Raw genomic sequence first — 16,135 nt, 5'->3', positions numbered from 1 at the left:
CATGTTTTTAAAGCAAAAAATAACATAAAGAGATGTCTAAGAAGAACAATATCATGGAATTAAGTCCACTATTTTGTTGCCACCGTCATCATCATCATCACCATCATTATTATCATCATCATAGCCAACAAAATAAGGGAGCATACATTCTATGATAGTAACTATGGAATAATTATATGATATATCAAAAAGGAAATTACCTGAATGCAGAATTTTCCAGATGAGGCAAATAAACAGATATTGAAAAGGAAAGCGCAACAGAAGACTGGAAAAAAAAATAAAAAAAGAGAGGCATTTGAGGCTAACCTGCTGTGCTAACACAACACGCCCTTGACATTTTCCAGCAGTTGCAGAAAACAGTGGAAATGAGTAATTTCTTAACTTGGCAATAAGAGATCCTGCATTCAAAACAATCTCTCTCCCAAGCAGTCGAGAAAATGGTATTTCATTGACTTGGCAAACAGGGTCAAGTTTCTTTATAATTTCTATCATCCCAATTTCATCACCTTCAATTTTTGTCAAGGTTACATCCAACTCTGTACCACAAACAGATAGAAGAGATGTTCTTCCGGTACTAGGTTTAAAACCAGCCTGGAAATCTCTTTTACAGGCACCCGATCCTTCCGCAGCTTTCAGATTTTGGCATGCTTGATAGTAGCACTGAAATGACTGTTTGTAAATTTCTTCACGTAATTTTTGAATGGCTGAAGTATCATGCACATCAATCTCAACTCCATTATGGTGAACCTTTCTTTCAGAACAAGATTCATCTGGTTCAATGCTTCCAGAACACTGACTGCCTTCGGAAACAAGGTCATCAAGAAACTTCAACCTAACAGCCAATTCACAAGCCTCATTCCTCATAAGATGATAATGTTCATCAAGCCAACCTTGCATTGGTTCTTCCTCAATATAGGCTGTAAGATTACGTATGCAGAACTTGACACATCCAAATTTTGTTGACTTAGGCTTTTTTCTCGAGTTACAGCTTTCTTTCTTCGGAAATATAAGACTTGTTTTAGCAGCCATGATAAGCTTCAAGCCTCGGAACATATCCTCAATGGAATCCTCAATGGCGCGCAACTGTAATCTGTAAGGCATGCAAATATGAACATCGAGACCTTGAATAACCCAATCCCACGTGTTCACTACATTAGGAATTCGAGAAATTTGCATTCGGGTACTTTTGAAAACCCTAGCTTCATTAAAACTAAGCATAAGTCCTTCAAGTAGTATTCCTATCCGAGCATTCTCAGAGAAAATTGACTGAATTTGAACTATAGCATCAACACCATCTCCAAGCTCAGCTGATATACTCAGTAGTTCCACATCAATAGCAATAATAGATTCTCTTTTTTTGTCTTTAACTTTTTTCTCCAGTTGTAGAATCTTTTCAGTAGAAAATTCTTCCTTTATTTCACTATCAGGTACCTGAAGCTTCATGTTGTGTATCAGTAATTTCAACTGCAACATAAGCTCATAAATTGATAAATGCACATCAGGCACCCACCTTACTGAGATATTGGTTGCACTAAAAAGAGAGCAGACGGAAATATCATTAGGCCCACCAGAACGGCGTACAAATTTTGCATTTTTCATGTCTAATAAAGTCACTTTTGTATCGGGCCTATGTTCTTCCAAATATTCTTGGTAGATAGAACTAGCTCTTTCAAGTTCCATCTCCGTAGACTGTTTCTCTTTGTTTATGTTCAGTCTGAAATGGAAGATATCAAGAGATACTGAGTATCTCAAGTGTTTGGATCCATTCAACATCGTGGATGTTATGTTTGCCATGCGTGGTGAACCATCTGCGGAAACCTTAATTATAACTCGACCACCCTGTGATCCATAATTTACACGCTTGGGATCTGAAACCACTGTGTCTTCCATACCCACATCACCATAGAAACTCATAGAACACCGTTCAAGATTTAATTTCAAAAACTGGATTCCTTTCCCCGATGGTTTAGTAGAAAGCACACCCCTATTTTGTGTTGTTCTTTTCCGATTGGCAGAGAGACTCTTCAAGAGCGCTTGAAAGGGCATTGCGGTTGATATAAGTGACTCAACACGCTGGAAGCTAAAATATACACCTATACCACTCACATCAATAGAGAGAACCAACTTTGACTGTCCAGGATCATGTTCATCTAGTGAATCGACTTCTTTTTTCCCCAAATCTAGAGTCACCTTTTCTACATGCATCAAGGAACTAGGGTTTGTTTCCACACCGAACAGGTTTTCCTTCAAACATTCTTGATGTTCATCAACAACGTGCAAATGAAATTCACCGAGTTCCATGTGCACCGCAATTCCTGTTGGTGCTACATTATTTGCGAACACATGTGAAGATTGTGAGCATCCCTACACCATCAAGGAATTAACAAGTTAATTTAACTTCCACATAATACATCAACAAACAAGGGAAAAATAGTAATTTCATTTCCTTAAAATAAGCTTTCGATAGAGTCCCACATATGCAAATACCTTAGTATTAAATTTCGACATATTTCCACGAAATATACCAAAATATTTCCATTTCCACAAGCTCCAACATGAAATTTAATTGACAGTTTCTTTTTGTTTATATTTTGATGGAAATCACTATTCATTTTGCGAAATATTTCGATGAATAGTGAATTTCGACCGAAATTATCAAATTTTAGGTATGAAAATGCAATATTTCAGTTGAAATATTTTGATGAATAGTAAATTTCAACCGAAATATTCTCTTTTTGAAAAAACTTATAATTTGTTTTAGTAAGAACCTGTAAATTACACATAGTAATTACTAATAAAAAATTGCACATAACATTCATACGTTAGTATAAATGAATTATGATTAGTTAGTTATCTATATCATCTTATTTTAACGTATTTCAAGCATATTAGTACATTTATGTTTCAATTAGTTGGACACATTAGCAATTTATTCATACATATTTAAAAAATAAAAGAAATATAATAATGCATGAATGCAATACTTAATAGTTTCTTCATTTTAATGTCTTATATATTAAGTTGTATGTAGTTAATGCAACGTTATTATTCTCATTTCCACTGTCAACCTCTCAATACATTTGCATGTGTAGCAACATGTTGTTGATATTCAATTTCACACTCTATATGGTAGTTTATTGTATTTTGATGACTTAATGAGTGTGTTTTAATGCCTATTTTATCATTCCTATAGGGTCAATGAAAATTTCTTCAATATTTTTGTCATTTCCAAAAATTGTACTCATTTCAAAATTGATTGGAATATTTCCACAAAATATTTTCATTTCCAAACTAACCGAAATAGACACTGAAATCAAAATTTAATACCTTGGCAGATACATTTCTTTCCAACAGTAATTTGCTTTTCAGGAAAATATTAAATTTACCTGTGGACTATCTTACCTGGCCACTATGAATATGGATACTCTGCCCATGTCAGACACTTTATTTTAAGTGATGTCCATGATGTACCCCATCTATGTGCCTTAGTAGGTTACATCATAGTTCAAAGCTTCATTATGTTTTGTCAGAACATACCATTTTAACTGAGACTGGAATGAAACATTGACCCCAAAACATTGAATGCTTCAGATGGTCTCGTTATGTTTGGGTTGAAACGATCTCAGTTTTTCTCCTACCTAAAGCAATTTTGGAATGAGATTTTATACCCCAGTTAGCATATTTTTGGGACCATTTTTACATAAATTTCTAGATATTTCTGTACTTAAATATACTTTGTTTTATCTATATACTTGTTTTGTCACACTAAAAAGCACACTACAAAAGTTTACTATTCAGTTAAGACAAAACATCATACAAATCCACTCCTACGTCAATGAAGAAGCCTACCTCATTTATGAAAAAATTCACCCTCAACACAGAAAGATCTCACATTTTGTTCTCAACTAGTTCAAGTTCCTATCTCTATAAATTCACGTGCATGCCTCCATAGATTCGTGGTTTGCTTTCGAGTATTGATTATACAAGGATAGAGTACAACATAATCATCAGATGATCCTAGCAACTCGCTTCACAAACGTAAATTAGATATTTCAAGGATTGGATGTTTCAAAATCTAAGTTACTAATCTTTCTCTAACGAAATACCATTCCCAGCTCATTATCAAGAGTAGTGATGAATCACACTAGCCACAAGGAATAGGAACCTTCATATGTGATAATTCATGTCTTATGCTACCATGGAAATGATTTAAAATGTGAGGCCCAACATACATTTCGATCAGTTCAAGATTAGAGTCATTTAAACTGGGATGGAACGATTCAAACCAAGAAAAGCCCTAATTTAACATTCTAGTCTCCTATCAAGATAGAGATGACTTGACCAAGACCTTCAGAGAAAGAACAATACTTTGAACCACGATAATGACCATGTTAGCCTTATCATGGTTCCTTACATTGTGCCCATCCTTCTGTATGGTAAATACAAGTTTACAACATGTCAGGGTTGAATCATCGTAGGAAAGTTGTTTTATTTTTTTTCCCTAAAATTTTTGAATAAGCACTACGATGCAAACCTTGCGTTACCAAGTTCAAAATTTTCACTCTGATATTACCATTGACAAAAAATTATACAATATGATGTGTTCTGTGGACCCCATAAGAAGACAAATTGATTGTTGAATACTAAGGTACATACAAAGAGAATATAAGATGTCAAAAAAAAAAAAAAATCTAGACCTATATGAGTGTTATCAGATATAGTTCTTTTTTTATTTATATTTATGTCAAGTCATTTTTCGTCTTTTCCCATTTATCATGTAACTTATATAAATAGGAATGAAGAAATAATAAACATAACTTTTTTCTCTGGAATTTCTTCTTTCTCTTTTTATCTTCTATAAACCCTAGATCATTTTCTACATGGTATCAAAGCTTTGATGACAACTGAAAAGATCAAAGAGAGTTCCGAAACAAGTAGAGAAGTTTTGCGATCACTCAAGGAGGGTTACAAGGGTTCAATCTCCACCTTTCTCAGCCCTAGGGATGTCGCCCACCTTCCTAGGGCTGTCGCCAGCCACCATCTAGGGGTTGTTTCCATCAGCAGCAGCCATCTAGGGGCTGCCTCATATTAGCAGCAGTCATATAGGGGCTGTCACACATCAGAAGCAGCCATCTAGGGGATGTCGCACATCAGCAGTCACCCTCTAGGGGCTGCCACACCACTTCAGCCATCTCCTAGGGCTGCCGCCAGTCACCTAGGGTTGTCGCCAACTCCCACGGACCATCCTAGGTCTCCATCACTTCCCTTCGAAACCCTTCCAAGTTCTTCATCCAACTTATTAGGATGTTTTGGAACTCCATCAGGTCATTCTTCACAATTGATTGGCTATTACAGCCTATGTCAAGGTTGTAATAGCCTTCAAGGTGAGTTGAATTTTTTCTTTCATAAAAAATGCAGAAATAGATTTTAATCTTAAGTTGTGAGAGATTCATTAGTGTATCCAAGTAATCTCTAATGTGATCTGGATTTTCTGTGAGTAGTTTATTTCTTCAAAGTCATGTCAGAAATAACTTCAGGACAGTCTACCAATGGTGGGTTTAGATCCTCGCTAATAAGAGATGAAATCCAAACCTCTAGATCTCCATAGTCAAACTCGATGGCACAAACTACTTGGAGTGGGCTCAATTTGCAAAGCTAGCCATCCATGGAAGATGGAAAACAGGCTATTTGAATGGGAAAGAGAAACAACCTAATATCTCATATTCTAATACAAACAATGGGATGCTTAGAATGCCTTGGTTATGTCTTGGTTGTTGCATTCAATGCAACCTCATATTAGTAGAGGATATATTTTCTTGACAACACAACAAATTTGGAAATCAGTGACTCAAACTTATTCTCAAGCTTATAACAGTGCTAGAATCTATCAGTTGGAATAGAATATATCGCAACGCAAAAAAGGGGAGAAGAGCTTGATCACTATTTACCCTTCAATTGGGAAAGTTCTAAAGACTGTGCACAGTTCAACAAACCTGTTGAGACACCTCGTACATTCCAGTTTCTCGCCAGTCTGAATCCCAAGTTTGAGATGGTTCGAGTTCAAATTCTTAACAGAGATCCTCTACCTCATTTAAACATTGAGTAATCTTATGTTCAAAGTAGGGAGAGTCAACGATTGGCACATCAACCCAGGCACCAAATAGCAAAGAGAGACCAAAGCGTGACCAACGTGGAAAATTTGGGCATATTCGAGTAAAGTGTTGGGACTTGAAGCCTAAGGGCCGATCTTCCACAACTCATCATACTACCAATGCTGACATGCTAGATGATTCCCCGAGTTTTGAAGTACCGGCTTCAACAGTACATTCACCATTCTCCCAGGAGGATATTATTTGTTTGAGGGACCTATTGGATGGTTCAACTACGACCTCTTCCTTTACACACACACACACAAGAACCCCTACCACTGCTCATTATATTTCTTCTTCTCAATCCAATTCCTAGATTCTTGATTCAAGAGCTTCAGATAACATGACGGGTATGTCTTCTTTCTTTCAATCCTATAGACCCTATTCAGGCAAGGACAAAGTCCGTCTAGCTGATAATTCCTTATCATCTATACTTGGTAAAGGAATCATCAAGTTTCCTCATAGTTTTTCGTTGTTTATGGTTTACATGTTCCTAATATCACTACTAATCTTGTGTCTATTAGTAGTGTTACAAAAATCTAAATTGTAGTGTTACCTTTTTTCCCTCTCATTGTATCTTTCAGGTTGGCAACAAAGAAGATGATTGGTAGTGGTCATGAAGCAGATGGCTTGTACTTTCTCGACATTCTAACGTCTCAGCACATTCCACATGCTAATGCTTCTCAGAGTAGTAGTAAGGTAGTCAATAAATCCCAAATAATACGGTGGCATATTCGGTTGGGTCCTATTTCTTTTTAGTATTTACAACGTAAGTTTCCTGCTTTGTTTCAGTTTATGTCATTGTCAGAGTTACAGTGTGAAGTTTATCCATTGTCAAAGCATTGTCGTTCTTCCTATCCAACAAGTTTAACTAAAATAAGTTCATATTTATTTTCTCTTGTGCATTCTAATGTTTGGAGTCCATCCCCTGTTACTTCTTTGTTGGGTTTTCGTTATTTTTTTACTTTTGTGGATGACCATAGCAAATGTATGTGGATGTACTTAATGAAAACAAAAGATGATGTCTATTCCATATTCTAAGATTTTCATGTGATAGTTCTAATTGAGTTTGGAGTAAAGATCAAAATCCCTCTCTCAAATAAAGGAGAGTACTCCTATGGGGGCTTGAAACAATTTTTTGCTACTCAAGGGATAGAAAAACAAATTTCATGTGTTTCCACACCTCAACAAAATGACTACCAAAAGGAAAAAATCGTCATTTGTTGGAATTAGGAAGAGTTTTGTTGATTGGAATGAACGTTCCTAAGCATTATTTGTCTGAAGCAGTTCTTACTGCATGTTACATTATCAATCGTACTCCCTCTAGTGTCTTGAACTTCCAACCCCTTTTTTTCCTTTCTCTTGATCGTCCTTTATTTTTTGTGGTTCCACGAGTCTTTCGGTGTGTCTGTTTTGCTCATATTTTCAGCCTTGGTTGCACTAAACTTGACTCTAAGGCGTTGAAGTGTGTGTTTCTTGATTATTCTAATCTCATAAAAGTCATAAATGTTATCATCCCCCCACCTGTCGTCAATTTTCACAATAAACATCACATTCTTTGAGGATCAATGTTACTTTCCTACCCTTCATTGACAATCTCTTCAAGGGGAGTGGTTCCTTCTATCTACTAATCATGAGCCTCTTCCAAAGTCATATTTCCCAGTTTCACTACCTTTGACAATTAATCCAGAATCTACAGTGGAAGTTGTGCAGGCAACCATGTCTATGCCTAATCTTTTCAAACGTACTTATACCAGAAAGGGAAAACAAGTCATTGTTGATCCACCATGACACACCACTAAGGAGCCAAATCATGCCCCATGACTAGTTTTTTTAGATTCCAATGTTCTTATTACTCATCGGAAAGGTAAACGTACTTGTACCTCGCATCTTATTTCTTAGTTTGTTTCCTACCATGATGTGTCTCCATCCTATCGCTCCTTTGTAACTACTATGTCTTCTATTTCCATCCCATCCAATGTGAAAGAAGTTTTCTCCAATCCCAAGTGGAAATAAGCTATGGACGAGGAACTAAGAGCTTTAGCAGAAAATAATACCTGGGAGCTGGTGTCATTACCACAAGAGAAGAAATCTATTGGATATAAGTGGGTGTTCACAGTGAAGTACAAGTCAGATGGGTCGATTGACAGGTACAAAGCTACGTTGGTTGCCAAGGGCTATGCAGCCAACTTCTCTTGGGAGCTTCACCAACTAGATATGAAGAATGCCTTATTGCATGGTAATTTACAGGAAGAAATGCACATGGATACTCCTCCAAGAATTCATTTTTCTAAGGTTGATGGGAAAGTGTCATCAAGAAGTCCTTATATGAGCGGTTCTACTCTGTTACGTAGGACGTGGGTTATAAAATGTCAAGCTAATCACACATTGTTTGTCAAACATAGTGGACCTCAGACACAGTCCTTATTGTGTATGTTGACAATATTTTCATTACAGGAAATTGCCCTATTAAGAAGCATCTTCTTGGAAATCGCTTTGAAGTAAAAGACCTCGGACTTCTAAAATATTTTTTGGGCATTGAGGTAGCTTAATCCGAGACAGGCATTTTTATCTTACAACGCAAATACGTATTCAATCTTCTCCAGGAGGTTGGCAAACTTGGAGCTAAACCAGTTGACTCTCCAATTGAGCCAAATCACCGATTAAGTGAAAGTGATGGTGAAACTTTAGAAGATATCAATCGTTATCAATGCTTGGTTGGTAAACCCATCTACCTATCTCTCACGTGACCAGACATTGCCTATGCAGTAAGTGTTGTTAGTCAATTCATGCATGCCCCTTGTACAACACATCTTGATGCTACCCTACGCATCCTTCGATATCTGAAAGGATGTCTGGTGAAAGGTTTATTATTCTGTTCACACGGTCACGTGCATGCGGAAACAGGGACAGATGTTGATTGGGCTGGTTATATTACTTGTCGTCATTTGACTTCTAGGTATTGCACTATGACAGGTGGTAATTTGATTATTTGGCATAGTAAGAAACAGTCTGTAGTTGCTCGCTCAAGTGTCAAAGATGAGTTTAGTGCAATAGCTCTTGTCATATGTAGAGTTACTTTGGTTACAACTATTACTTTGTGGGCTAGGTTGTTCACCTCCTCAACCTTTTCAGTCGTACAGTGATAACAAGGCTGCCATTAACCTAGCTCATAATTCAGTTTAACATGATCACACCAAGCACATTGAGCTCGATCGACATATCATTAGAGAGAAAGTTACTTCTAGTGACATCTGCACCGTCTTTGTTCCTATATAACAACAATTAGTCGATGTCCTCATTAAAGTCTTGGGTCATGCCAACTTTGATAATCTTATAAGCAAATTGAACATGTGTGATATTTTTGCACCAGCTTGAGAGGAAGTGTTATCAAATATAGTTCTTTTTTTATTTATGTTTATGTCATATCCTTTTTCGTCTTTTCCTATTTATCATCTAACTTATATAAATAGGAATAAAGAAATAATAAACAAAAACAATTTCTCTGGAATTTCTTCTTCTCTTCTTTCTCTCTTTATCTTCTCTAAACCCTAGATCATTTTCTACAATGAGATAATCTCCAACTTACTTTCATTTTCACCATTTTTTAAATTTGGTAAAGTTTGACTAAGACTAACTCAATTAACTGCATGGTTACCATACGAAACCAATCTCAAACAACATTCAGTTCCTACCTTAGTTCAAATCTTCAAATTAAGGCTAGACCCAAAAAAAAGGGAAACATCAAAGTGTAGGCAAATGAAAACTTCGAAAGGAAATCCACCACATAAATTTGGCTCATGCTAAAAGCAGAGTACTAAAACATGAACCACTGCAGTTGTGATCTCTGCTTTATTTTCTTTACTAATCGAGAAGCAAACTATCAAGGGATCTTTCATAATTTAGATCTAGCGTAAAAGAGGTTGAGTATATATTTTCCTCCACTCTTGGGTGTGTCATACCCCAGCTGAGCCTTGTGACCCTCGTATATTCATAGTTCTTTCCCTCTTCAATAGATCGGTCCTTTGGACTAGTTGGCTGGTTAACATGGTATCAGAGTGCTAGGTCCATATAGGTCATGGGTTCAATTCTTTACACCCTTATGGGTCAGGGGGAGTGTTGAGTGTATATTTTCCTCCACTCTCGGGTGTGTCATATCCCAGTTAAGCCTCGTGACCCTCTTATATTCATAGTTCTCCCCCTCTTCAACAGATTGTTCTTTTGGAGTAGTTGGTTGGTTAACATGGTATCAGAGTGCTAGGTTCGTATAGGTCATGGGTTCAATTCTTTCCATCCTTATGGCTAGGGGGGTGTTGAGTGTGTATCTTCCTCCGCTCTCGGGTGTGTCATACCCCAGTTAAGCCCCTTGGCCCTCTTATATTCATAGTTCTCTCCGTCTCCAACAGATCAGTCTTTGGGAGTAGTTGGTTGGTTAACAAAAGAAATAGTAGGAAATTATAGATTCAAGCCCTCAATAAAGACACTAAAAGGAATAAGCATACGGATGAAACAATCTCAAGGAAGCAAAAAAGAACAAGGTATCTCCAAATAAAATTACAGCATGTGCGAAGGCATTCTCTACCCTGTCTAGCATACATAAAAAATAAAAAACTGTATTCTAATGAACAAAGTTTAGAACTTACACGGTATAGTGATTTACCACTGATATTATAAAGCAAAATAGTCATCTCTGGGGCTGAGACATTACATGTCCACACGAAAGCTTTGATTTCAGTTGTTTGTGATCTTTCTATGTCAGAATTTTCCTTGCGAAGTACCATTTTCTTCTTTTTTGACAAGTGAAGGCACATCAATGGCTTTAATCTACTCATAATGATATTGCATAGTGTACAGCCAAGCTTGACATCAACTTCGGCTCTAATAGGTGCAGTCGGCTGAAAGTAAAGGTATCATAAACAAAGTCAAAACTCAAAAGTAAGCCATACCAAGTTGATATCTAGAGTTAGCACAGATAGAAAATTTAGCATCTCTAGCAAGCTTTAGGAAAACACAACAAGAAAACTAGAGTGGAATGTAAGACTTGGAGACTTAACATAAAAATGTGAAGAGTCCAATTGTATTGTATCAGATGTCTTGGAAGAGTAGAAATGAAAAAATATACTTGAAGAGTAATGTGATATAAAAAAACACATTGCTAAATCTATTCCATATATTATGAATAACATGACCCAGTACTCTATTATGTGAAGATTCCAATTTTTCCAGATAAAAGTGAAGTAGAGCAATAAAGGTCAAGTTTAATAAAAGAGATACCTAAAACCCCATAAAACAGACAATCATGGCATAACTATGCAATGCAGAATCAAAAGGGGTGAAAAAGAGTCACAAGTACCTAGAGTCTCCACCCATTAACATCCATTTTAGAATACTTTAAGGGACATCAAAATGTTTGAAACTTTAAAACCATTGGGACTCTTGTACCGGGTAAAATTACTGAATTCATAGACACCAGCTTGTGCACATTAATTCCATGTAGAGAAGCTATCTAAATTTTAACTACAAAAACATATTGTTTCAAAAAAATTGTAGAACTTGAATCAATGTCCATTTCAGACATTAAGTAGGACCATTGCTGATTTTCATCATTGTGTATGATGCTCCAAAGGACCATAATTAATAAATGCAACAAATTGCATAATATTAATTATAAAAAAAAATCATAAACATATCATCCTTTAATATTAAATATATTGATGTTCCTATCCATTTTCAAGCTTTGTCGGTCTGATTCTTTGTTTTCATCCTTATAAATATTTGTTGGACCCTTCCTCCGACAGTTGCTAAGCTATTTTCCAATTAGAGTGACAAATTCAATGCTAGAGGAAGAATCTTCTAGGGTAAGAGTATTTGGAAGGAACACAACTAAAGAGCTTTTGAGGAGTCTGAGGGGTCCCTACATAATATATTTGGCAATAAAAGTAAAATCTTCCTTTCAGGTAAGTTGCACGAAGAATTCAAAGGGGTTTTTTCTTTGAGGAGATTGAGTCTAGTGTTGAGTCTGGTTCCAATTAGTTGGGAAATTTTTGTCGGTGTGTATTTGTAGGGATATGTTTGTTTATTGCCTCACTTTCGAAATTTCTTCCTTAGTTTGGTCTTGTCAACCACTGAGCATGGTTTTAAAACTCGTTTTGACATCCCGTCTCGTCCATGAACGAGACCGAGTCGTCTCTGATGAGATTTTAAAAAATGCCTTAGAATTAGAACAAACCATGTCTTTGAGATGACTTGTCAACTCGTCTCGTTGGTGGACGATACCAAGAAAACTTGGACGAGTCGTTTCGGTCTCGGATGAGATTTAAAACCATGCCACCGAGGAGTTAGTGTCATCGCCATTCTTGCATTTGATACATAAATAGAATCTTTTGCTTATAATAGTTATCTTGTTTTTCATTAATGCATATACTCGTATAATATTAGGATTGTAACTATGCAATATCATTATGGGGTCTTCAAATGGGAAAAGGTTTCCTGGATGGGCAAATTTCCTCTCCCTCGCTAACTGTTCATGATCTAAGATTCTTGAATCCTTTCATTCATCCAATTCAAGAAGAACTTATACATCAATAATGATAATGAAATCATACTCATCTTTTTTCTTGATACAGGCGGCAATGAATATTTTCCACTACAAATTTAACTTTAAGATGCGTATAGGAAAACTTTCACTTCATAAAATATAGAACAAAAAGCAGTCACCACAATGGTAAAAAGATCAACATAAAAGAACCCAAATAAAATATCTGTTAAATAAACCTATAGGGTTATTTTAGTCTTTTCATTTGTTTAATTATCTTATGTAATACTTAAGCTTAATTAGGGCTAATGAATCAATTTACTCTTTTCTCTCTGTTTTAACTTGGTATCAGAGCCTCCATCGACCTTCATCTTCTTCCTCTTCTACACCAAACTCAGTCGACCATCTATACGGAAAAACAACTCCCTAAAATTCTTGTCTCCATTTTATATCACCCCTACGGGGGTTCTCTGCGAATACTCATGCGATAGGGATGATGCGATAGGGAGTTGAAACATATTCAAAGCCTGCGATCAGGCTGTAGTTGTAGAAACGATGCTATATTCACAGCAGTGATAGCTGTGATGACCTGCGACGCTCCTGTGATGACCTGCGACACTCATCTTTGCATCGTTTGAACCTTACGACCTTCAAATCAGTTGTTTTAGGTATAACGACACCCACAACAGCATCGTACAGGTCTTACGACGTTAGGAAGCTGCTGTGTGAGCCCTACGATTACAGTAGGAGTTTCGTTTTGAGCAAACGACACCATCAGGTGGCTGATATGCCTTGTGCGACACAAGTGGGTGGCTGTTTGAGTTGTTCTTTATCACAACAACTGATTTTTTGCCCTCTGCGATTGTAGTAGGTGGCTGTCTGTTCTTCGTATCACAGCAGGTGACCTATTTTTCAGTAAATAACACCAACCCATTCCTTGGAAATTACAGCAGGTCAATATTTATTGTATTTCGATCATCGTAAGGGGTATATGAGGTTTTTAGCAGTTATTGGGATACCTACGGAGGCTTGTGATTACAGCAAGGTGCTGTTTGGGGCTGTTCTAATAGCAATTTTTATCTATTTTTTTCTGATCGTGTATTGTCACCGTTAGGGTGCTGCGGTCACTCTATCCTAGAGAGTCGTGCCCTCATCGTACTTGAACTATCTTTCAACTAAAGTACTCGGATTATTTGATGGCCTCTGAGACTTCTTCCTCCTCCATCACTGGTAATAGTAATGGATTGGGTGGTTCTTCTTCTCACTCAACTGACTTCCCCGGTATTCAAATTACTACAGTAAAATTAGATGGTCCTAATTATCTCCTTTGGGCACGATCAGTTGAAATGTTCATTGGAGGGAAAGGGAAGATCGGTTACCTCACAGGGGCGGACAAACAACCTGCACAGACAGACAGTTCTTACTACCATTGGTTTGCTAATGATTCTATGGTCCGCTCTTGGCTGGTTACTTCTATGCAACCACACATTGCGGCTGGCTTTATGTTTTCTTTAACAGCAAAACAGATTTGGGATTCTGCAAAAAGTATCTACTCGCAACGTCAGAACAACGTCAGAATTTTAAACTTGGAGCGTGAGATTTCTCGTCTTTCACAAGGAGACTCTTCAGTTACTACCTACATATCACAACTACGTGCTCGGTGGGAAGAATTGACTTTTTATTCCTCGTCCTATGCCTGGAAGGACCCTCTTGATGAGACATTATATTCGTCGATTCTGGATAAGAATCGGGTTTTTCAGTTTCTAGCTGGTCTCCAAGATGAGTTTGAGTATGCGAGAGTTCATTTATTGGGTATGGATCCATTTCCGTCTCTCCAGACAGCGTATTCGTATGTTTTGGCTGATGAGAGTCGTCGTGCGGCTGTCCTACCTCATTCTTCGGGAGATCACTCCTCTATGCTTGCTCGCCTATCTTCTCCACAACCCCCCAGTGGGTCTATGCCTACCCGTCAACGACATAAGTGTGATCATTGTGGAAAGTTAGGTCATGTGAAGGCTCGCTGTTATGCACTTCATGGTCATCCTAATCAGCAACGTAAACAGTCTCAACGATCTTCAGCTCATATAGTTTCTCAGACGACTACTGATTCAACACCTATTTCCGTTCCTACATCCTCATCAGACTCGGTATCTCTATCCCAAGCAGAGCTTGACAAGTTCAGAAAATTCTTCAATCAGATAGAGACTTCATCTCAGCCGGTTTCTACCTTCGCTCACTCAGGTACCTTTGCATCTGCAAACAGTGTTTCCACCACTTCCTCACCATGGATCATTGATTCTGGTGCCTCAGATAACATGACCGGTATGTCCTCTCTTTTTCAAACCTATAGTGTTTGCTCTGGTCATTGCAAGGTTCGCCTAGCTGATGGTTCCTTGTCTTCCATTGCTGGTCAAGGTCTTTTACCTAGTACATCATCTTTATCCTTAACTAACACATTACATGTTCCTCAACTTACTACTAACCTGGTGTCCGTTAGTAGTCTTACCAAAAACTTGAACTGCAGTGTAACCTTTTATTCCTCTCATTGTGTCTTTCAGGATCTGGAGTCGAAGAGGACGATTGGCACTGGACGTGAAGTGAATGGATTGTATCTCCTGGATGTTCCCGGTTCTCCTAGCACCCATTCTACTCTTCAGCTTAGTAGTTTTAGCAGTCAATCTAACAAGGCTCTTGTAATGCGTTGGCATTTACGCTTAGGCCATATTTCTTTTAGATATTTGAAACACATGTTCCCTAATTTATTTAATAATAACAATGTGCTTGATTTTTCTTGTGAGACTTGTCAATTAGCTAAACATGTGCGTTCTTCTTATCCTATTAGTATGAATTCTACTACACCTGCTATGTTTGACTTAATTCATTCTGATGTGTGGGGTTCTTCCCCTTTTACATCTACTCTTGGTTTTCGCTATTTTGTCTTGTTCATTGATGATTACAGTCGTACCACTTGGGTTTATCTTATGAAACACAAGAGTGAGGTTTATGGGATCTTCAAGCAATTTCTTGCTATGGTTCACACCCAATTTGGTCGTACCGTCAAGACCTTCCGTTCTGATCATGGTACTGAGTACACCTATAGTGAGGTCCTGAAACTTTGTTTAGAATCTGGCATTGAGCATCAAATGTCCAATGTTAAGACCCCTCAACAGAATGGCCAATCAGAAAGAAAAAATCGTCATATTCTAGAGTTAGCCCGTGCCATTTCGATTGGCATGAACGTGCCCCAATCCTATTGGGCTGACGCAGTTCTTACTGCTGTTTATCTTATTAATCGGACCCCCTCCAGTGTTCTTCAGTTTGTCACACCCCTCTCTAAGCTCTCTCCAGATCGTCCCGTGTTCCCACTTCCTCCGCGTGTTTTTGGGTGTGTCTGTTTTGTTCAAATTCTTGACCAAAATCGTTCTAAACTTGACCTTAAGGCCGTCAAATG

General features: G+C 37.5%; 1 protein-coding gene across 4 annotated transcripts in view; it reads right to left on the bottom strand.

Moving 5' to 3' along the window:
• Positions 1–16,135, bottom strand: part of LOC147404985 (protein SABRE-like) — a 72,576-nt gene that overhangs the window by 30,928 nt on the left and 25,513 nt on the right. For all 4 annotated transcript variants that reach the window (XR_015178028.1, XM_086441110.1, XM_086441112.1 and 1 more), the window contains 2 exons: positions 10,793–11,044; positions 307–2,364 (listed from right to left, as the gene is read on the bottom strand). Coding sequence is in view for 3 of the 4 variants with exons in the window: in XM_086441110.1 (XP_086297236.1) it covers positions 307–2,364; positions 10,793–11,044 (2,310 nt within the window). In the remaining variant the exon portion in view is untranslated. The remainder of the gene's footprint in view (positions 1–306; positions 2,365–10,792; positions 11,045–16,135) is intronic.

This window comes from Akebia trifoliata, chromosome 4, assembly GCF_017979445.1.
Source record: "Akebia trifoliata isolate Shusen 1 chromosome 4, ASM1797944v1, whole genome shotgun sequence".
NCBI lineage: Eukaryota > Viridiplantae > Streptophyta > Magnoliopsida > Ranunculales > Lardizabalaceae > Akebia > Akebia trifoliata.
Note: the sequence above shows the minus strand (reverse complement) of the source record. Positions and strands in the feature narration are given on the sequence as shown.